The following is a 16,610-nucleotide window of genomic DNA, read 5'->3' on the forward strand; positions in this document are numbered from 1 at the left end:
GAGGCAAAACATTACTCCAGATGTCCCCAAGACCCCTTTTCTGAAGATGTCACACCTGTACCCTGATTGAGGAGTTCAAGGATAAGCAGAGTCTAGGCCATGATGGTGATGACCCAAAGCACTCCCACCACTGGACCTGGCACCTCCAGAGTTCTTTTATCCCTTCCATTGCCTCAGAGAAATGAAGGAGGTCCTCAGAAAAAAATCTGTTTCCTGAACCTGCCTCTCCTCAACCCACTCTGGCTTGTCCTGGACTCTCTATATTTTTGTATTCATTTCCTGAGGAGTTCAGTGGAGGGGATATAATTTCCCTGCCTTAGATTTCCTGAGAATCAGAAACTTGAATTGTCTATCCTTGATTTCACAGGAGAGAAAGATCTGCTGGAGTCCATCATCTCTGTGATCTCCTAGCTCTTCAGTGTCTCTGCTGAGATCTCGCTGTGTCTCAGACCTCCAAGTCATACCCCACAGTGCCCTCTTCTGGTGTCCATCCTCCAAGATCACTCTACTGTTAGGAAGCTAGTCTGCCCACCCAGGAAACACCTGCTATAGTTGTTGTTGATGTGGTCTCCCCAGAGGCAGCTGTGTTTCTGCCCTTCCCCTGTGCTATGTATGGAAGCACATACAGCATCAAATTCCACCAGTATGTAAGTCACTCCCTGGTCACTCACCACATGCTTCATGGACCATCTAGTTGTCACTGTGAAGGAGTGTCATAGAGGGAACAAGGTGCCACACCAAGGGTCATAGTCCTGACCTGATTTTGCAGCTTTGTTCCTGTCTGACCATTTCCTGGTAATGATCAGTTCTTGCTAAGTGGCTGAATTTCAGTCTCAGAAGTGAGTTCCCAGAATCCTACATTTTGTGTACGGTATCTACAAGGAGATGAGGGAAAAATGGGAAGGGAAAGATTTAAAAATGGGTTATTTCTATTCAAACAAGGGTTATTTATTTGTTTAAAATTATTTTATTTTATTTGGTACTGAGGATTGAACCTATAGTTTCTGAACTACCGAGCCACATCCCCAGCTGTTTTTAATATTGTATTACAGGAAGAGTCTCATTGAGTTACTGATGTCCTAGGCATGTTGCTGAGGCTAGCTTTAAACTTATAATCCTCCTATGTCAGTTCCTCAAGCTGCTTGCATTACAGGGATGCACCAACTTGCCTAGCCAAATATTTTATATTTTATATCACATCTTATATTATCTGGTACAGTGTGGTATTATTATTGAATGATGCATAATTGTTGAATGATTAATTCAGGCTAATGCAGTTACCTCAATTTTTAAAGCAGCTTTATTGAGTTGGAGCTCAGATATCAACAACTCTACCATTTCAAGTAGTCACGTCAAAGCCTCTTATTGTGTTAGAGTTGTGCAACAATCACCATAATTAATTTTAGAGCATTTTTGTCACCCAAGAAGGAAAATCCATGAACATTAGAAGTCATTCCCAGTTGCTTTCTTCTTCAGCATATTCATCCACTCTGCCTACCTGTGAATGAAATCATTTATTCTCTTTTCATGGCTAAGTGATTCCCTATTTTAAAATTGCTTTTATGTGAGGAGAACATGTAAGTTATATTTTATTCAATTCTGAAATACATAATATATTAGTATTAACTATAGTTACCCCACTATTCAGTAGAACAACAAAAATTATTTCTCCTGTCTGACTGAAAATTCATCACCTTTTACTAAATCACACTTTATCCTGTTCCCTTCCCCACCTCACCCCTGTTTTGGCATGATTTTATTCTCCACCACTGTGACTTCTTCTCTTATAGATTCCACATATAATTGAAATCATGTAGTTTTTGTCTATGACTAGTTTATTTCACCTAGCATAAGAATCTTTTATTTTTACTATAGACTTCAAACTTACCTAAACATTACATTCAATTTTATGTTTAACTTATGTGTCCAGTCAAAGAGAAGCAGTTATTTAGATTATTTTCTATCTTTGTAGTTTGTTTCCATCCTACCCCATGAATGTGGCATGATCAAGCAGAGTCATCTCAAAGATAAAATAAAATCTGCACAAGTATGACAAAGGGTCTTCCATTCATTTTCTGAAAGCACTTTTAAAAGTGTTTTCTATCTTCCTTTGTTTTGCACGACATGTGGTTCAGATTTATTAAATTTCCTAAGTAAAAACTTCATTATTGCTTTTAGATTCCATTTAGGATGGAGTAAGCACACACCATTTTTTTCAGATTGAATCCAGCAACTGAACCTCAAACAGTGTACAGGTATGATCTTTGGGACCACCTAGGAAAGAAGATCACAGAAGGCAGACTGGAGGAGACACCAGCGCATTAAAAATACCCAAACAGCAGAGAGTTTTCCACTTCTACCTTATGCCTTTGGCCTGTTCTTAAGCAGCCTGGGACCTGGGACCTGACTGAATTCCAGGAGATGCCCCACTGTTAGAAGCTGTGAATTAATTGTGGGCTTGTTTGAGTCATCTCTTAAGTTAAGGTGTACCCCTCAGACAACTCTTGGTGTTATCTCACCAATATGAGACCACTCTGTTGCCTTGGTAAAATCCTGCTCAAAGATAATTCTGTAATAATGTGGAATTTATTGGTTCAGACAGCCCTAGTTTCAAACACAACTCCCAGAGGTGGAAATAGATAGATACCAGTGGGCCTTTGAGGTGCCAGCTGCCTGGAGGAGGAAGAATTCCTGCTTATGTGATAAGTCTCTGATCAGGCAAATTTCCCTACAGCCTCTTGCTTCTTGTTTATCTTGAAAAACTTTTCTCACAGTAAATCCTCCTTTGATATGTTTTGCTGTAAATAATGCATTGGTGGGCGTTTTCTCTTTGTTAGGGATTGACTCATCAGGTCTGATCCACCCACCAGAACCCCACTGTGAAACTATTTTCTATGTCTTTGTTTTTATCTCTAAATATTATTTCAGATTTTTAATTGCTCAGCTGATTCACATATTCATTTGGTTTACTGATCCCTTGTTGTGCAGGACACAGCGACATCCCACTCTTCATGCTCTTAGAAATGTGGGATGGGCACATTTTCTTTTTCTTAGGGTTTTTCTCTTCTTCATTGATCTCTTCTCTACTTGATCCTGAATTGGGAAATTCTCTCTGGTCAGAATTGTAAAAAAATAAATAATAAAGGGGACACAGAAACAAGGTGCAGAGGCAAGAAAGTGGCAGAGAGGCTCATTGTCCAAGTGGCCACATTAATTTATACCAATACGTTACATTGGGTCATTAGTACCATAACTACATTATTATTTAGAGTAACAGCAAGGTTGCTTATTATGCAGTTACATTCTGCAGTTACAATATGCAATGTTAGGAGGTCTGTGCAGTTCTGAAGAAAGTTCATTGTCTGAAGTTACTGTTAAGCAGGCAGATCCAGAAGCACCAGAGGTTGGTGAAATGTTGTAGTTATTAAGCAACCAAGTTCCTTTATTCCCAGGAGTTATGTACCTGAGATCAAGGTCGAAACCCTGGTGAAGAACACTGCTTCAGCGGCCAGACATCCCATGTCTTTTACACAGAAGTTTCCCAGCAGCCAGGCATTCTGTACCTTTGCACAGAAACTTCCTAACCATCAAGCATGCCACAATCATGAAGTTTATCAGAGACTCCAATCTCAAACACAGAACCCCTACACAAAGTGGTGGCAATGGACACTGTGGGGGCTTTCCATTCTCATTTGAGAAACTAATTTCTCAACATATTGTCACTTAAATCCACTACTTTTGTTACTCTGTGTTTTCTTAGTACTTAGTGGGATTCTGGCCTCTGTGACCCATATTTCACTTTTACACCCTGGAGTCCATTCCTCACTTGACAACTATAGAGCCCTTGATAGCATAGCAGGCTCATGGAGAACCTATAGAAGATCCCTTTGATATGTCTCTGTGTCCAGATTGAGACCACATTCCTTCCCTGCAGATCATCTGATTCCATCCATCAAATCCCTTTCTCTACTCAAATCCTGTTCACTCCAATTCTTCTTCAAAGTCTTCCTTTCTGCTCTTCCAGATCCTGAGATGTCCTTGGCCCTTCCTGTTGCAGTGCACCACTCAAGACTAATTTCTGAGAATGGAGGGAAATAAACCTGTTCATTGTCTCAAAAAAGGGCTAAGGAATGGAACAAGTTTTGGATATTCTTAAGTTCAGACAAACTAGGTAGAAGTAATTATTGTATCGCATCTTCTGAAAAATAAGCCTAACCTCGTTCTCTTGTTCAAAGAATTTGTGGCTATATTTCATACTTAGTGAATCTTATAACTGGAATTCTAACTAGAAATTGGTTAGGGTCACCATTGAAATCACAAACTGTTGGGAACTATTGAGGGAGGAGGAGTACACCTACAAGACAGCTTAATTCTGGAACAAAAGGATCCTCTTAGGACAAGCTCATCCTACTGAGAGACAGTTCACCTGCAGGACACAACCAGGACAGGGTCTCAGGTTTCTAAGGGAAGAGAGAATCGTGATTAAGAATACAGTCTCCACTTGACGATGATGACACCTCCCTTGACTATGATGACAAATGTCTTATGACTTAAAGAATGACAGCATCTTTCCCTTTGTCCTCATTTCCTCCATAATATTCTCAGATTTTCTCAGTGGTTGTTACTTCACCAGCAGACATGCTCTTGAGAGAAAACAGAGGGATGTTGACCTCAGCATGGTGGATGCAGAGTTTATACAGAAGGGATTCCAGGCAGGTTTGTACAATATGGGAGTAGAAGGCAGCAAGAGTGATGTTTTCCCTGAGAACTACTGGGACTGAACCAAATAGGCATCTTCATATTATTCTGCCCCTACTGTAAGGATGTGAAAAAAGTTGCACGTGTAGGTAAAACATCACACAGCAAATAAAAAGCTGTTGTTGTCCTTACACAATAAATAAGAAATTGTGTTTCCTTTTGCACTTCTTGGTAGAACAAAAGAGGAACTTTATGAAAGATAAATGAATTCTCAGGGCCCTGTGCAATGAAGCCCTCTCTGTGCAGGGCTGAGGAAGCATCTTCAGAGTGAAGAAGAAAATGTGAACTCAGGGCAGATTTTAGACCCAGTTCCCCATGAACTTGGAGCACTGTGTAAAGTGCCACTGCTTGTATATGAGCAGCAGTAATAATCAGCCTCATCCTCAGGCTGAAGTCTAGAAATGGTCAGAGAGGCTGTGTTGCCAGACTTGGAGCCAGAGAAGCGATCAGGTATCCCAGAAGGACGATTAGTGACTCCATAAATCAGGAGTGTGGGAGATGATCCTGGGAGATTTTGATACCAGGAGACATAATTATATCTCCCAATATCATTGCTGGTTCCAGTGCAGGAGATGGTGACTGTCTGTCCTGCAGACCCAGAGGCTGATAGAGGCTGATTCAGAGCAGACTGAGACCAGGATCCTGAAAAGAGAGAAAAACACACTCTGGTATGTCAGTGCTGGTCCCAGGTGAGCCAGAGCTGGAGAAGACACAACATTAGCCCATATTTTCTTGTGTCCCTTCCCTGGAGGTGTCACCTGTGCCTTGGGAGAGGAGGGTGAGGACAAGCAAAGACCAAGCCATGGTGGTGATGCCCTGAGAATGTTGCCTCCTGAGCTTCTAGCTCTGGGCCTGGCTCCCCAGGCCTTTCTTATCCCTTTCCCTGACTCAGAGCAGGGAGGAGCCTTCATGCAAATCTGTTTCCAGCTCCTTCCTCTCCTCCCCCTACCCTTAGCTGCCTTAGGTGTTCTGGACACCTCTGCCTCCTAGACCAGAAGAGTTCAGTTGAGAAAATTAAATTTTTTGATGTGTACTCTCTGAACCAGGACAGATGGAACCTGTGACAGCACCCAGGAATTAGAGCCCCTTTGGGATGTCCCAAACCTTCCAATAGTGGAAATTATATAAAGGTCACCTCATGTTTCCCAGGACTTCCGTGTGCTTTGTGGGATGATCTTGAGGACATCATACCAGGATGGCGGGATAGATCCAGTCTCTATCCTTCTCAAGGAGAGAGGTGGCTGGGAGCACCACACATTCTCCTCAACCTGCTCAGGGTCCCCTGACCCTGTCAGTTAGGATGTATGTCTAGAGATTACTAAGTCCTCTGCCTCAGGAAAAAAAAAAATGTGGCTGGATTTTTGAAGCTGGGACCGTAATTAACAGTGCTTCTGGAAAATAATTTGTGGCAGTACCACATATTTAGTGCTGGCACCCTAGTGGTACTTTAGGTATAAACACTGGAAAGCACCTGTTTGGACCTCATTACTGTTGGTGGTAAACCAGAACAACTGCTCTTCAGACTACAGCCCCTTACTGCCCCCTGGTGGACTCACATGGAATATCCCAGCCTTTGGGAAGGGCAGGGAATGGAGCTGGGTAAATGGCTCTGCTTCCTCTTCTCAGTCCAGCCTTCATCTCCAGCTCAGGACAGCCCCTAGTCCCTTCTAGTCCCCTCCTGGTGCCTCTTTCTTCATTTTTATTGTTTCGGTGGTGTACTTGTACATAATGATGGGATTTGTTTTTACATACTTGTAGAAGCATACAATATAACAATGTAATTTGTCCAGCATCACTTTACACAACCGAATTCATTTCTTCTATTGATCTCCCTTTGATTTTCATGAGATCTCTGCCCCCTCCACCTTTCTTTACCTTTTGCTCTCTAGCATCCACGTATCACAGAAAACATATGACCCCTGACCTTCTTTTTTGGCTTATTTCACTTAACTTAATGATCTCTAGTGTCATGCATTTTCCTGAAAATGATGTAAATTTTATGTTTTTGTGGCCAAATAAAACTGCATTGTATACATGTACCACATTTTTTTATCCATTTATCTGTTGATGTACACCTAGGCTCTTATGTACATTCTAATGCCCAGTAGCCACATTATTTGCCTCTAAATAAAAATAAAGAGGCTTATATCATTTTAAAATAATGTATATTATATATCCCAACATAAGAATAATAGTATCATTGTCATGAGAATTCACCGATTGGGTTGAACCCCTCACAACCTAATCATTTCTCCTCTGAACCTTCTTGCATTGACTCACGCAAGAGCTTTTGGGGAACACCTCATATCCAAATTATAACAATGACATTCTCCATAGTCCCCTAAAGCTCAGGAAATAATGCCAAGGGTTAACAAGTGGGAATGACATAAATTAAAAAGCTTCTGAAAAACAAAGGGAATGATTAGCAAGGTGAAGAGAAACTGTAGAGAATGGGAAAAAAATCTTTGCTAATTACTCTTCTGTCAGAGGATTTAGGTCTAGAATATAAAAAGAACTTTAAAAACTTCACACACACACAAAATGAATTAATAAACAGGTAATTAAGTTAAACAGATGCTTTTCAAAAGAAAAAGCATAAATGGCCAACAGATATATGAAAAAAGTTTAACATCATTAGCAATGAGGGAAATGCAAATCAAAAGTAAACTGAGATTTTATCTTACACCAGTCAGAGTGGCAGTCATCCCAAATAAAAACATAAAATGCTAGAGAGGATGTGGAGAAAAATCCCAAAATATACTCTTGGTGGGATTATAAATTACTGCAAACACTACAGAAATCTGTATAGAGGCCCCTCAAAAGACTAGGCATGGACCCACCATAAGACTTAGCTATAACACTCCTCAGTATTTATCCTGAAGAATCAAAGCCATCTGACTACAGTGATTCATGCATACCCATGCTTATACCCAACTCACAATAGCACAATATGGAATCAGCCCAGGTGTCCATAAGTGGATAACTAGATAAATAAAATGTGGTATATACAGCCATAAACAAAAATGAAACTATGCTATTTGTAGAAAACTGGATAATACCAGAGACCATCATGTTAAGTGAAATAAGTCAAACTCAGGTTAAGGGTTGTTTTCTCTCATAAGTAGGAGCTAGAGAGGAAAAGGAAAAGAAAGCTAAGACAGGTTGTGGTCCCCCTACTCTGCAGTGTACTAAAGAAGACTGTGCTTGCTCCATGCAGACAATGTCTTGAGTGCTATCCCCAGCTGAGACTGTACCTGAGTGCAGGACTGCAGCCCTCAGTGCAGATCCACCAGGAAGTGGGAGGAGAGGCAGGGAGAGGTGTGCAGCATCTGTTGAAGTGCCAAAGATAGAAAGGTTATTTCTGGGACACTTCTGGACAGTAAGAGAAAGTGCTCAGGGATTGGGCAGAACTCCCAAGCAACAGTCATAAGTAAAGAACACAGGCTCTCAAGTTCCATCTTCTCATATGGAAATTCCTCCTAGAGGGGTTTTGGTTTGAACACCCTATTGTCTCTCAGGCAACTACCAAGACTGATACCTGGGACTAGGCTCCTCTGGGGATTGTCCCAGTTGAGAACCTCACTGTTCCCAGGCTCCTGCTAGTATCCTGAGTAAACACTGTGTGTGTGATAGGCAGAATGTGGTCACAGAAGGCCAGGCATGTGATGTGCTCTTGGGACTTCCAGTACAGAGACTACGACCTGGAGACCTGTTGATCCCCCTGGATGGGACTCCCTCTTGGCCTCCTCTTGTACTGTCCCAGCCTCTTCCTTGATGCTCCTCACTATAGCTTTACCTCTCCATGCTCTGGAGGACCCTAGGAGCAGTAGCTACCTTCTCTATGCGATTCTAAAGCCCATGTTACCTGAAATGGTGTGTAAGATGTCCAGCCTCACTCTGAGCTAGCTGCATTCACCTTGCCCTTCCAAGCACAGAATAGAGAGTGGGCATTCATGGGATAGAGTCAGATGAGTAGTGTGCATTTTCTTTCACCCAGTTTGAGGATTAAAGGTTGTTTCCTGGTACTTTGTTTTCTTTAAAGAAAGGAGAGCGAGCTTGCCTCTCAGTTATTCTGAAGAAAGAAAGGTTTAGTAGCTTTGGCTGTTCTTTGATAAAACTAGGCCTAAGTCTCAGGGGTACACCTTAGCAGCATTACTTGGCTGATCTCAGAGTCAAGGCTGGGTTCAGGGTAATGTGGGTTTGTTCCTTGGGACAGGTTCTAGATATAGAGAGCAGAGGCTTTGAAGCAGGACAAAGGGAGGGAAGTTCCTAGAGTTGAGAGAAGTAGTGAGAGTGGTTGAGGAGAAGCAGGCCCTGCAGAAGTAGGGAGGAACCCAAGGAGGCTGCTGGAGTAAAGCTCGAGCAGGGAGGACAGGCATACATCCCTGGCCAAGTCCAGGCATAGAAGAACCTATGGATGTCCATTCCCATTATCTGAACCCTGCATCCAAAACCCCTCTGGGGGACCCCGACTTGGTCATTTCTACCCTTGATGCATAAGTTCTTCAGGACTGGGGCAGCTGAACAAGCACCTCTCAGTCCTGTGCTTGGAGAGGTGTGTGTGTATGTGTGTGTGTCTGTGAATAGCTCATGCTCCTCCTCTCACAAGATCATTGTCAACTTGCAGTGAGTGTGGTTCATGCTGAGAAGTGAGGCTAGGCATTTGTGTCAGCTTCACCATTAGACATAGGAGACTCATGCCCAGGAAGGCGAGGGAGTAAACAGTAACCAAGTCCCATTTTGCTTCAAGCCATTTCTAAAAATATGTTGTCGACAGTTGAATCCTCTGATTATGCAGCTCTCCCTTGGCAAACTGGAAGATTAACCAATGAATGTTTCCTAAGCATATCCCACAGTGACTCTTCTTCCTTCACTGTATCCCAGAGGTCCACCCATCCTATGCATTATGCTACAGATGTGTCCCAATTCCAGGAAAAACCAACCTTGAAGGACTTCCTTAAATCCCCCAGTGCACATCCTCCTAACAAGAACCATTACCTAACATCCCCCACTTCATAACCATAATTAAGACCCTATTAAAGTGAAATTCTCCTTACTAACAAAACTTAGTGTTGTATAATTGAGGACTTTTGTGGCCTTTGTAAGCTGGCAGTTCAAGTAAATAAAAATGGACTGCTTAGGTTCCAATGAAATTAGCTGAGCCTGGAGAGGTCCAGGGATCTGCCCCCATGTTTTAGAAATATGAGGGCAGGGGCAGGACTAGAAGCTTAAACTCCATGTGTCAGGCAATCACCTGTCAGTGTGACCAGGGCAGGAAGTGTCGGGAACTAGAAGGACATTCTCCTTCAAAGATTAGCCTGACAGCCCCCTGGGAGACATTCTGCCCTGAAGGCATCCTGCAGCTACCTATCTCCCTGGAACACCCTGCGGTTATCAAGATCATCAGACATCTTGCAGCTGGCAGTTTTACACACCCACATCCAGCAATTGCGAAGAGTTTCCCCATCCCCAGCATATAAATACCCCTGTGTGAACAATAAAAGTTTGCAGCTTGATCAGAACTTTTGTCTTGCTGTCACCTTTCGTGTCTCTTGTCCCTTCATTCCTCCCCATCTAGGTTCGCTGCCCACGTTGATGTGTCCTGCCGGACGGGACAAGGAAGGAGAAGTGGGGGAGGCAAACTGGCAGATTTCTCTCAATTTCTATGTCACTCTGTGAGCAATGATGCTAATTCCACACATGACATTAATAGACAGTATCCTAATAACATAGGTCCAGTGGATGGCTGGAGTTGCTGTGTACCCTGAGATGGAGCAAAGAATTGATCAGGGAACATGAGGAACTGGTGTCGTCATTGCAGATGACCATTACAGGGCCTCATCTTGCTTCTGCTGGCAATAGTGCATGCTTTTACTTTTAATAATGCTTCCTGCTTATGTGATCCTAGCCGCTTGTCTTGATTCACTGAAAATGACAGTGACAGAATCAACATGTGAGAGGATACAGAGTCTAAAAGAAGAGAGGAAGGAGAGGAGATGGGACTAAATATGAAGGACACATCCCAAATGACACCAATATTTCACCATACTGAAAGAGCTCAGAAATTTTGAAGGCCCTCGGGGCTGCCAATGGCATCAGCATCAGCCCCTGTGGCCCCTGAGCTGCTGGAAGACGGAGTTTCTGAACACTTTAGCAAACCACGCAAAGTAGTGAGCTTAGTATGTATTTCATCCTCACAATCCCCCCATCCTGCAGCAGGTTCTGAGCATCTTTCCAACCACAGGCATAGTCCTGCTAAGTAGAGTCAGGTCCAGGTTTGTCTCACTTTCTTGGGCCTGATGGGTAGGCTGAGACCCTAGGGCATCACCTGTGCAGAACAGGTTGGGGAGGGGGTGACCAAGCCATTGTGGAAGAAACCTTAATCTACTTCCTTCGGCCTAGGCTGGGCTGACTTCTACCCAAGCCTCTCTTATCCCCTTGCTGGGAGAGCTATCCACTATAATAAATTAGACCAAGCTCAGGATTGCTGTTGGAGGAGGTTTTGTTGTCTAGAGCAGGGCTCAGCCTCAGGTATACACAAAGGCGAAGGATAAGCTTACAGACCTACCCTCTGTCCACAGAAGTCTGTTTTCCTTGTTGGTCCTATAGTCTTGGAAGATACATCTACATTAATCTGTGCCTTCACCTTACTTCAGGGATGGCCTGGCCATTCTGAGCTTAAAAGTAAGTCTATCTGTGTAATTCAACCCAGTCTCCCGATAACAGTGAGAGGCTTAGTTAGCTGTGTGTCCTGCCCAGCTCTTAGCTCTTGGGCTGAATAGTGGGAATAAAATAAAATGTCCATGAAACTTTAAAAGTTCACTACAATGCTGTAACTCTGTACTTGTTGTGAGCTCCTCATGAAGATCTTAGGTGCTGTGCTTCCCATCTCCAGCATGCTCTAGGGAGGGTTTACACTCCATGCTTCAATACTGCCCAACATTTCAGAGAGATTCAGAATGAATGTTGGTCTTGGGTGAGATGAGGAGCCAATCTCATTGTCCGTTTTTACACCAGCTGTGAAATGTGCCAGAGCAATATACTTCTGCAGGTACTTGGTATAAACCATTGATAGGAAAGCTGTGTTCTGCATTCCTCTCAGAGAGCAGGATCTGAAACAGTGTGCATTCCTGTGGAGTGGACAAGAGCACACATGGACATTTTATTCCCTCAGATATGTTGATTCTCCTTTCCATGTCATAACATATTGCCTGGGGGCTTGGACCATCTGGAAAACCAGGGTAACTTCTTAGGTCTCTATGTTGTCATGGCAATTGTGCATGAAGTGTAAAGAATATTGAGAAATTTGGGGAGACACATACATTCCAGAGATTATAAAGGAAAAACTAGTTTTTTACCTCATAATCTGAAACATGCTATGCTTAGTTGTTCAGATTATTTTGAGCCATCTCCCACAAAATAATGAACAAGTTATTTCTAGTATCTACCCAGAAGAAAGAAGCAAAAAGCTTTTAAGGTGACTATGATATCAGGAAATATCATATTTTAATTTTGGGGATGTTGCTCCTATTCACATATTACAAACAGTGAAATTGCCAAATGAATGGGTTTCCAGAGTAAGGAGGCTCTGTGGCATATCCCACAATGGTTGCAGTTGTCCAACTATATAATTAATTATATCCAATATAGAGAGAAATAGAGGAGTTGCTGATGAGAACAGAAACATTGTTTTGAAGTCCAGGCCCCATAGGAAAATTCCACTGTAGATTATGAGATTTTGGACTTGATGTGGACTGAAAGTAGGAAGTATACACCTTTTGAAAAATAAGTCTTGATACCTTCCCAGGTTCTTACAAATACAGGATAATGCAATATCAAGTGACCATACATCCAGAACTGGGAGATGCACCAATCATGAGGGCAGGCAGTCATGATTATCATAAGGTGGATAGTGTGCATGCACAGTGTGTCAGGAGTAGAGTCGAGGCTCAGTAAGCTACTAGGAAAGTGGTCCTCAGCTCACATCTCTATTGGGTACCAGTGCCTCTCTCTGAGTTCCCACTGTGTCCTATAGATGGTGGCAGATCTTCTTGTACCAGATTACTCTGAAGGGACTGTTATTTGAGGGGTCTTGTCAGCACTGTCCAAAACAATATAATGAGAGCCTCTTATGCATTCTACAATCTGGTATCCACATCAATCACTACTAGATAAAAATAATTTTTAAAAATAATACATATATGTTACCAAACACATGAAAAACAGAATATTTCCACAAGAAATTGGTGAAAACTTATTTATGATATTATGAAAGTCTATAATTGAAGAAAAATAGTGTTATAATTTCTAAATCTAAAAATTTCTATGTTGTTCAGTGTAAGAATCAAATCCAACTTTTAGTTATTCAAAGAAACAAGCTGACAATAAAAACAATATCATTCACATATAAGGTCATTGAACTATAAATTAATTTTAGGTGTCTGATTTTATTATTTATTTTTTAAAATACAGAAAAAAATGCTTGTCAAATTTTCTTTGTATTTGCACAGGTTGTGAAGATGCCTGTGTCTTGTATAATGTTAAACAAAGGTTAAAAAAAAGGATCTAAATGATCAGGCATCTGATGGCTCATTTTGTCAGTAAGCCTCCTCTCTAAAGCACACATCATTGTTCAGGAACAATGTGTCCTTGATGGCAGGGATGGATATTTTTCATGGAGTTATCAATGGATATTTTCATTCACAACAGTAACCTTGACTGTAGCCACTGCTCTATATGCCAATGGGAGATTAAAAAAAAAAATCCCGAAGTATAATTTTTCATCATAGCAGGGCAATAGAATTTATTCTGGACAGGGCTATTTTCTTTGCCTGCAATGCTTACTGTAAAATTGCTATCTGTGGACTTAGAGAACCCCTCCCTCACAGTCACAATATTCCACATGAGACTTTTCAGCACATAACTGAGTTCACAGCCAATAAAGGGCATCAATGACAGAGTTAGTCTAGACAACAACCTCTGAGCCTTCCACAGCCCAGAAAGAAAGCAATGACAGACACTTGAATAGAACTCCATATTGGACAATTTGATATATAGAAGGACCTGAAGTTTGGTTACCAGAGCAGAAAATAAGGACACAACTCTTTGACAGCAAACTCTAATGAGGACGGTGCTAAGAGGGAAGGGTAATAAAGAAAGAGGGAAAGAAAGGTAAATTTACCTATTTCCATAGCAACAGCTGGAAAGAATAGCAGATCAAGTTAAAACACAACAGAACAGCAAGGACAGTGAAGGAGATCAGGCAGTTTAGCCAAAATGTGGACTGAAAGCCACATGGGCATCACATTCATTTTGTAGAGTCCACAGCTAGCCAGCCTCCCTAGAAGAAATCAGTTCAGCACAGCTTCTGCCCACCTCCAGATAGCAACAAATAAAACTAGAATAGCTCTGAAAAGGTCTCAGTAATCTGTCCAGAAGGAATTGCAGAAGGATCTCTACTAGCCAAAAGTGACTGAAACTCCCTCCCCCTCACTGTGGACAAGGAGCATTAGGCAAAGAAAAACCAAGAGCTAATCAGTCTTGGGGAGAGCTAACCCTGACCCAGAGCACAACACAGCCTTTGAGGAGTCCAGGAAAATATGGGCCAGCTGAGATCCTACCCTCATCATGGTGACAAGTAAAACCCCTGTGAGCTATGCCAGCCATGATGGAGATCTTTGTGCCAGAGATAGCCCACAGAGACCCTACTCCCAAAGACACCACAGTTCTACAGATGTTTAGTTAGAACTGCCCTGAGGATATCACAGCATTAGAATAAAGCAGATGCCTGCAATTTGTGGCCACAGTAGTTAAGAACTCAGACTTAGGTGGGCTAACAGACTCTTTATCCCAGTCACAGAGATCTATATCAGCCTGATAGGGTGCTTCTGCGCCATACACAGCACATGGAGACCTTGTATCCACAGGCCCTGTGCTTGTGGGCAGCCACCAGTGGCTTAGATAGCACCACTCCAGGGGACACCAATCAGAGTGGAGGGAGCACAGAGCTTCACAACCTGAGGCAGTAGGAGTTCAGACACAGGTGGGCCAACTCTCCCTATATCCAATCATATGGAAGGTATCCTGGCAATCTATATCAGCCATGGGGGAGGCTTCTGCACATCAGATGACCCACAGAGAACCTGCAATCACATGTCTTGTGCTTGCCCATAGTCACCAGGCTCTATGCCACTTTAAGGAAGACTCAGTTAAGGAAAGGGAATGCACAACACCCCACAGCAGTCAGCACAACAGCCCTCATCCCTGCATCCTGTGCCTCTGCATTGAAAAGAAACAGCCAGTAGACACAACACAGCATCCACCCAGCACACAGGTTCAGATCTCTGAACTGATAAACAGAAACCAGCTGGTGAGAAATCTATTACAACCAGGGAAATAGCTTCTGTTCCCCAGTAATCTAGGAGGATCCAAGCTGAAGAGTGATGGGCATCTTCTAAAGGTGCCAAATCTTTTTTCTTAATATTTTTTTAGTTGTACTTGGACACAATACCTTTATTTTGCTGAGGGCCATTACCAAGTAGGAATGACGCATCGAAAAATGTCCTTGCCAAGTGTACCCCATGCTGCTTAGAGGACATTCGATGGGACATTGCATGCATGCTTTAATAAAGTGACCTTGCTCAAGGACCAAGGCGGATCCGGGTTTAGAGATGATCAGGTTTGAGGAAGTAACCGGCTCCTTGAGTTTAAGGCGTTGCCAGTTTAAGACAATGGGTTTTAGGGAAGTTGGAGATTGAAGATTATTGCTGGGATTAGGGTGTTCCTGCTGCTTGTTCCCATTGAGATTAAAATGGGATTTGGAGATAGCCTTGTGGAGTAGGTGAATTGTGCGGGCAGACGGGAGAACGCGATTGCCCCTGGACCTGTGTGGAGGCGGTGTGAGAGCGGGAATAAAGAATTGCTGTTTGAACCTACTGATGAGCCACAATCCCAGCCTAAATTGTCAAAACTTGATGAAATCCAATCCAACAAGACTGAATAAGAATTCACTACCCTGGCATGGATTGCTATCAATTTGGATTTTATATATATTATCCTTTATTTTTATTTGATAGTTGCTTTCCTAGTATTTTATATTTTATCCTCAATCAATTTGATTGTATTTCTTCTAATGTTTTAAAGCATTAACTGGAACCATTCTCTGTTTTCTTTAGCATGCATACACTTGCTTCTCTAAAACTGTAGCCACATTTCCCTCTTATGTTAACAGCGATTGCCTCCAATTCCACCCATGTGCAGCCTCAAGACCAGGAAGTAGGCAGCCATGCCCTACACTTGGTTGATATTTTTTCTATCTTTTCTTTTTTCTCCTAATTTACTTTTCCTGTCCTCTTCTTCACTATGTAATGTAATAGCAATTTTTCCATCTTTAAAAATTAATTTTTCAACAAATTCCAGATCATTACTACAATTTTATGCCTGGGGTTAGAGGAATTGTGAAGAACATTTTCAACTAGTCTTTGTTTCCCCTAAGGTTGATTAGTTTATGATAGAGTGATTGGATAAGCAGGGTTTAGGGTCCTCTCTCAAAGTGGTGCCAATGATGAGAATAGCAGAGGACACACATTGAGTGTAGTGAGTATGAATACCTGGGTATTTCCTCAACCTAGTTCTCTTAAGAGAAAGCAGCTCACAAAATAGTACCTGGTATAAAAGTAGAAAGAAGAATCATCCTAGCAGATGGATAGATATATAGGTAAAAAAGCACAGGAACAAACCATCTCCAAATAGCCCACAACACTGATCAATAACTGATCCCATTTTACTACAGTAGAGAAAATTATGAAAAATTCTTAGTTAAAATGTTAGCTAATAAAAGATGCAAGGAATGA

General features: G+C 42.1%; 1 protein-coding gene and 1 gene segment (V, D, J or C); both read right to left on the reverse strand.

The window, feature by feature from the left end:
* The window catches only part of LOC101960900 (immunoglobulin lambda-1 light chain-like), a 503,755-nt gene extending 498,149 nt beyond the window's left edge, over positions 1-5,606 (reverse strand). The window contains 2 exon segments of the V gene segment in view: positions 5,094-5,400; positions 5,517-5,606. Coding sequence covers positions 5,094-5,400; positions 5,517-5,562 — 353 coding nt within the window.
* The window catches only part of LOC101969513 (immunoglobulin lambda-1 light chain-like), an 828,312-nt gene that overhangs the window by 502,917 nt on the left and 308,785 nt on the right, over positions 1-16,610 (reverse strand). The window lies entirely within an intron of this gene.

Source organism: Ictidomys tridecemlineatus, chromosome 2 (assembly GCF_052094955.1).
Source record: "Ictidomys tridecemlineatus isolate mIctTri1 chromosome 2, mIctTri1.hap1, whole genome shotgun sequence".
In the NCBI taxonomy this organism is placed as follows: Eukaryota; Metazoa; Chordata; class Mammalia; order Rodentia; family Sciuridae; genus Ictidomys; species Ictidomys tridecemlineatus.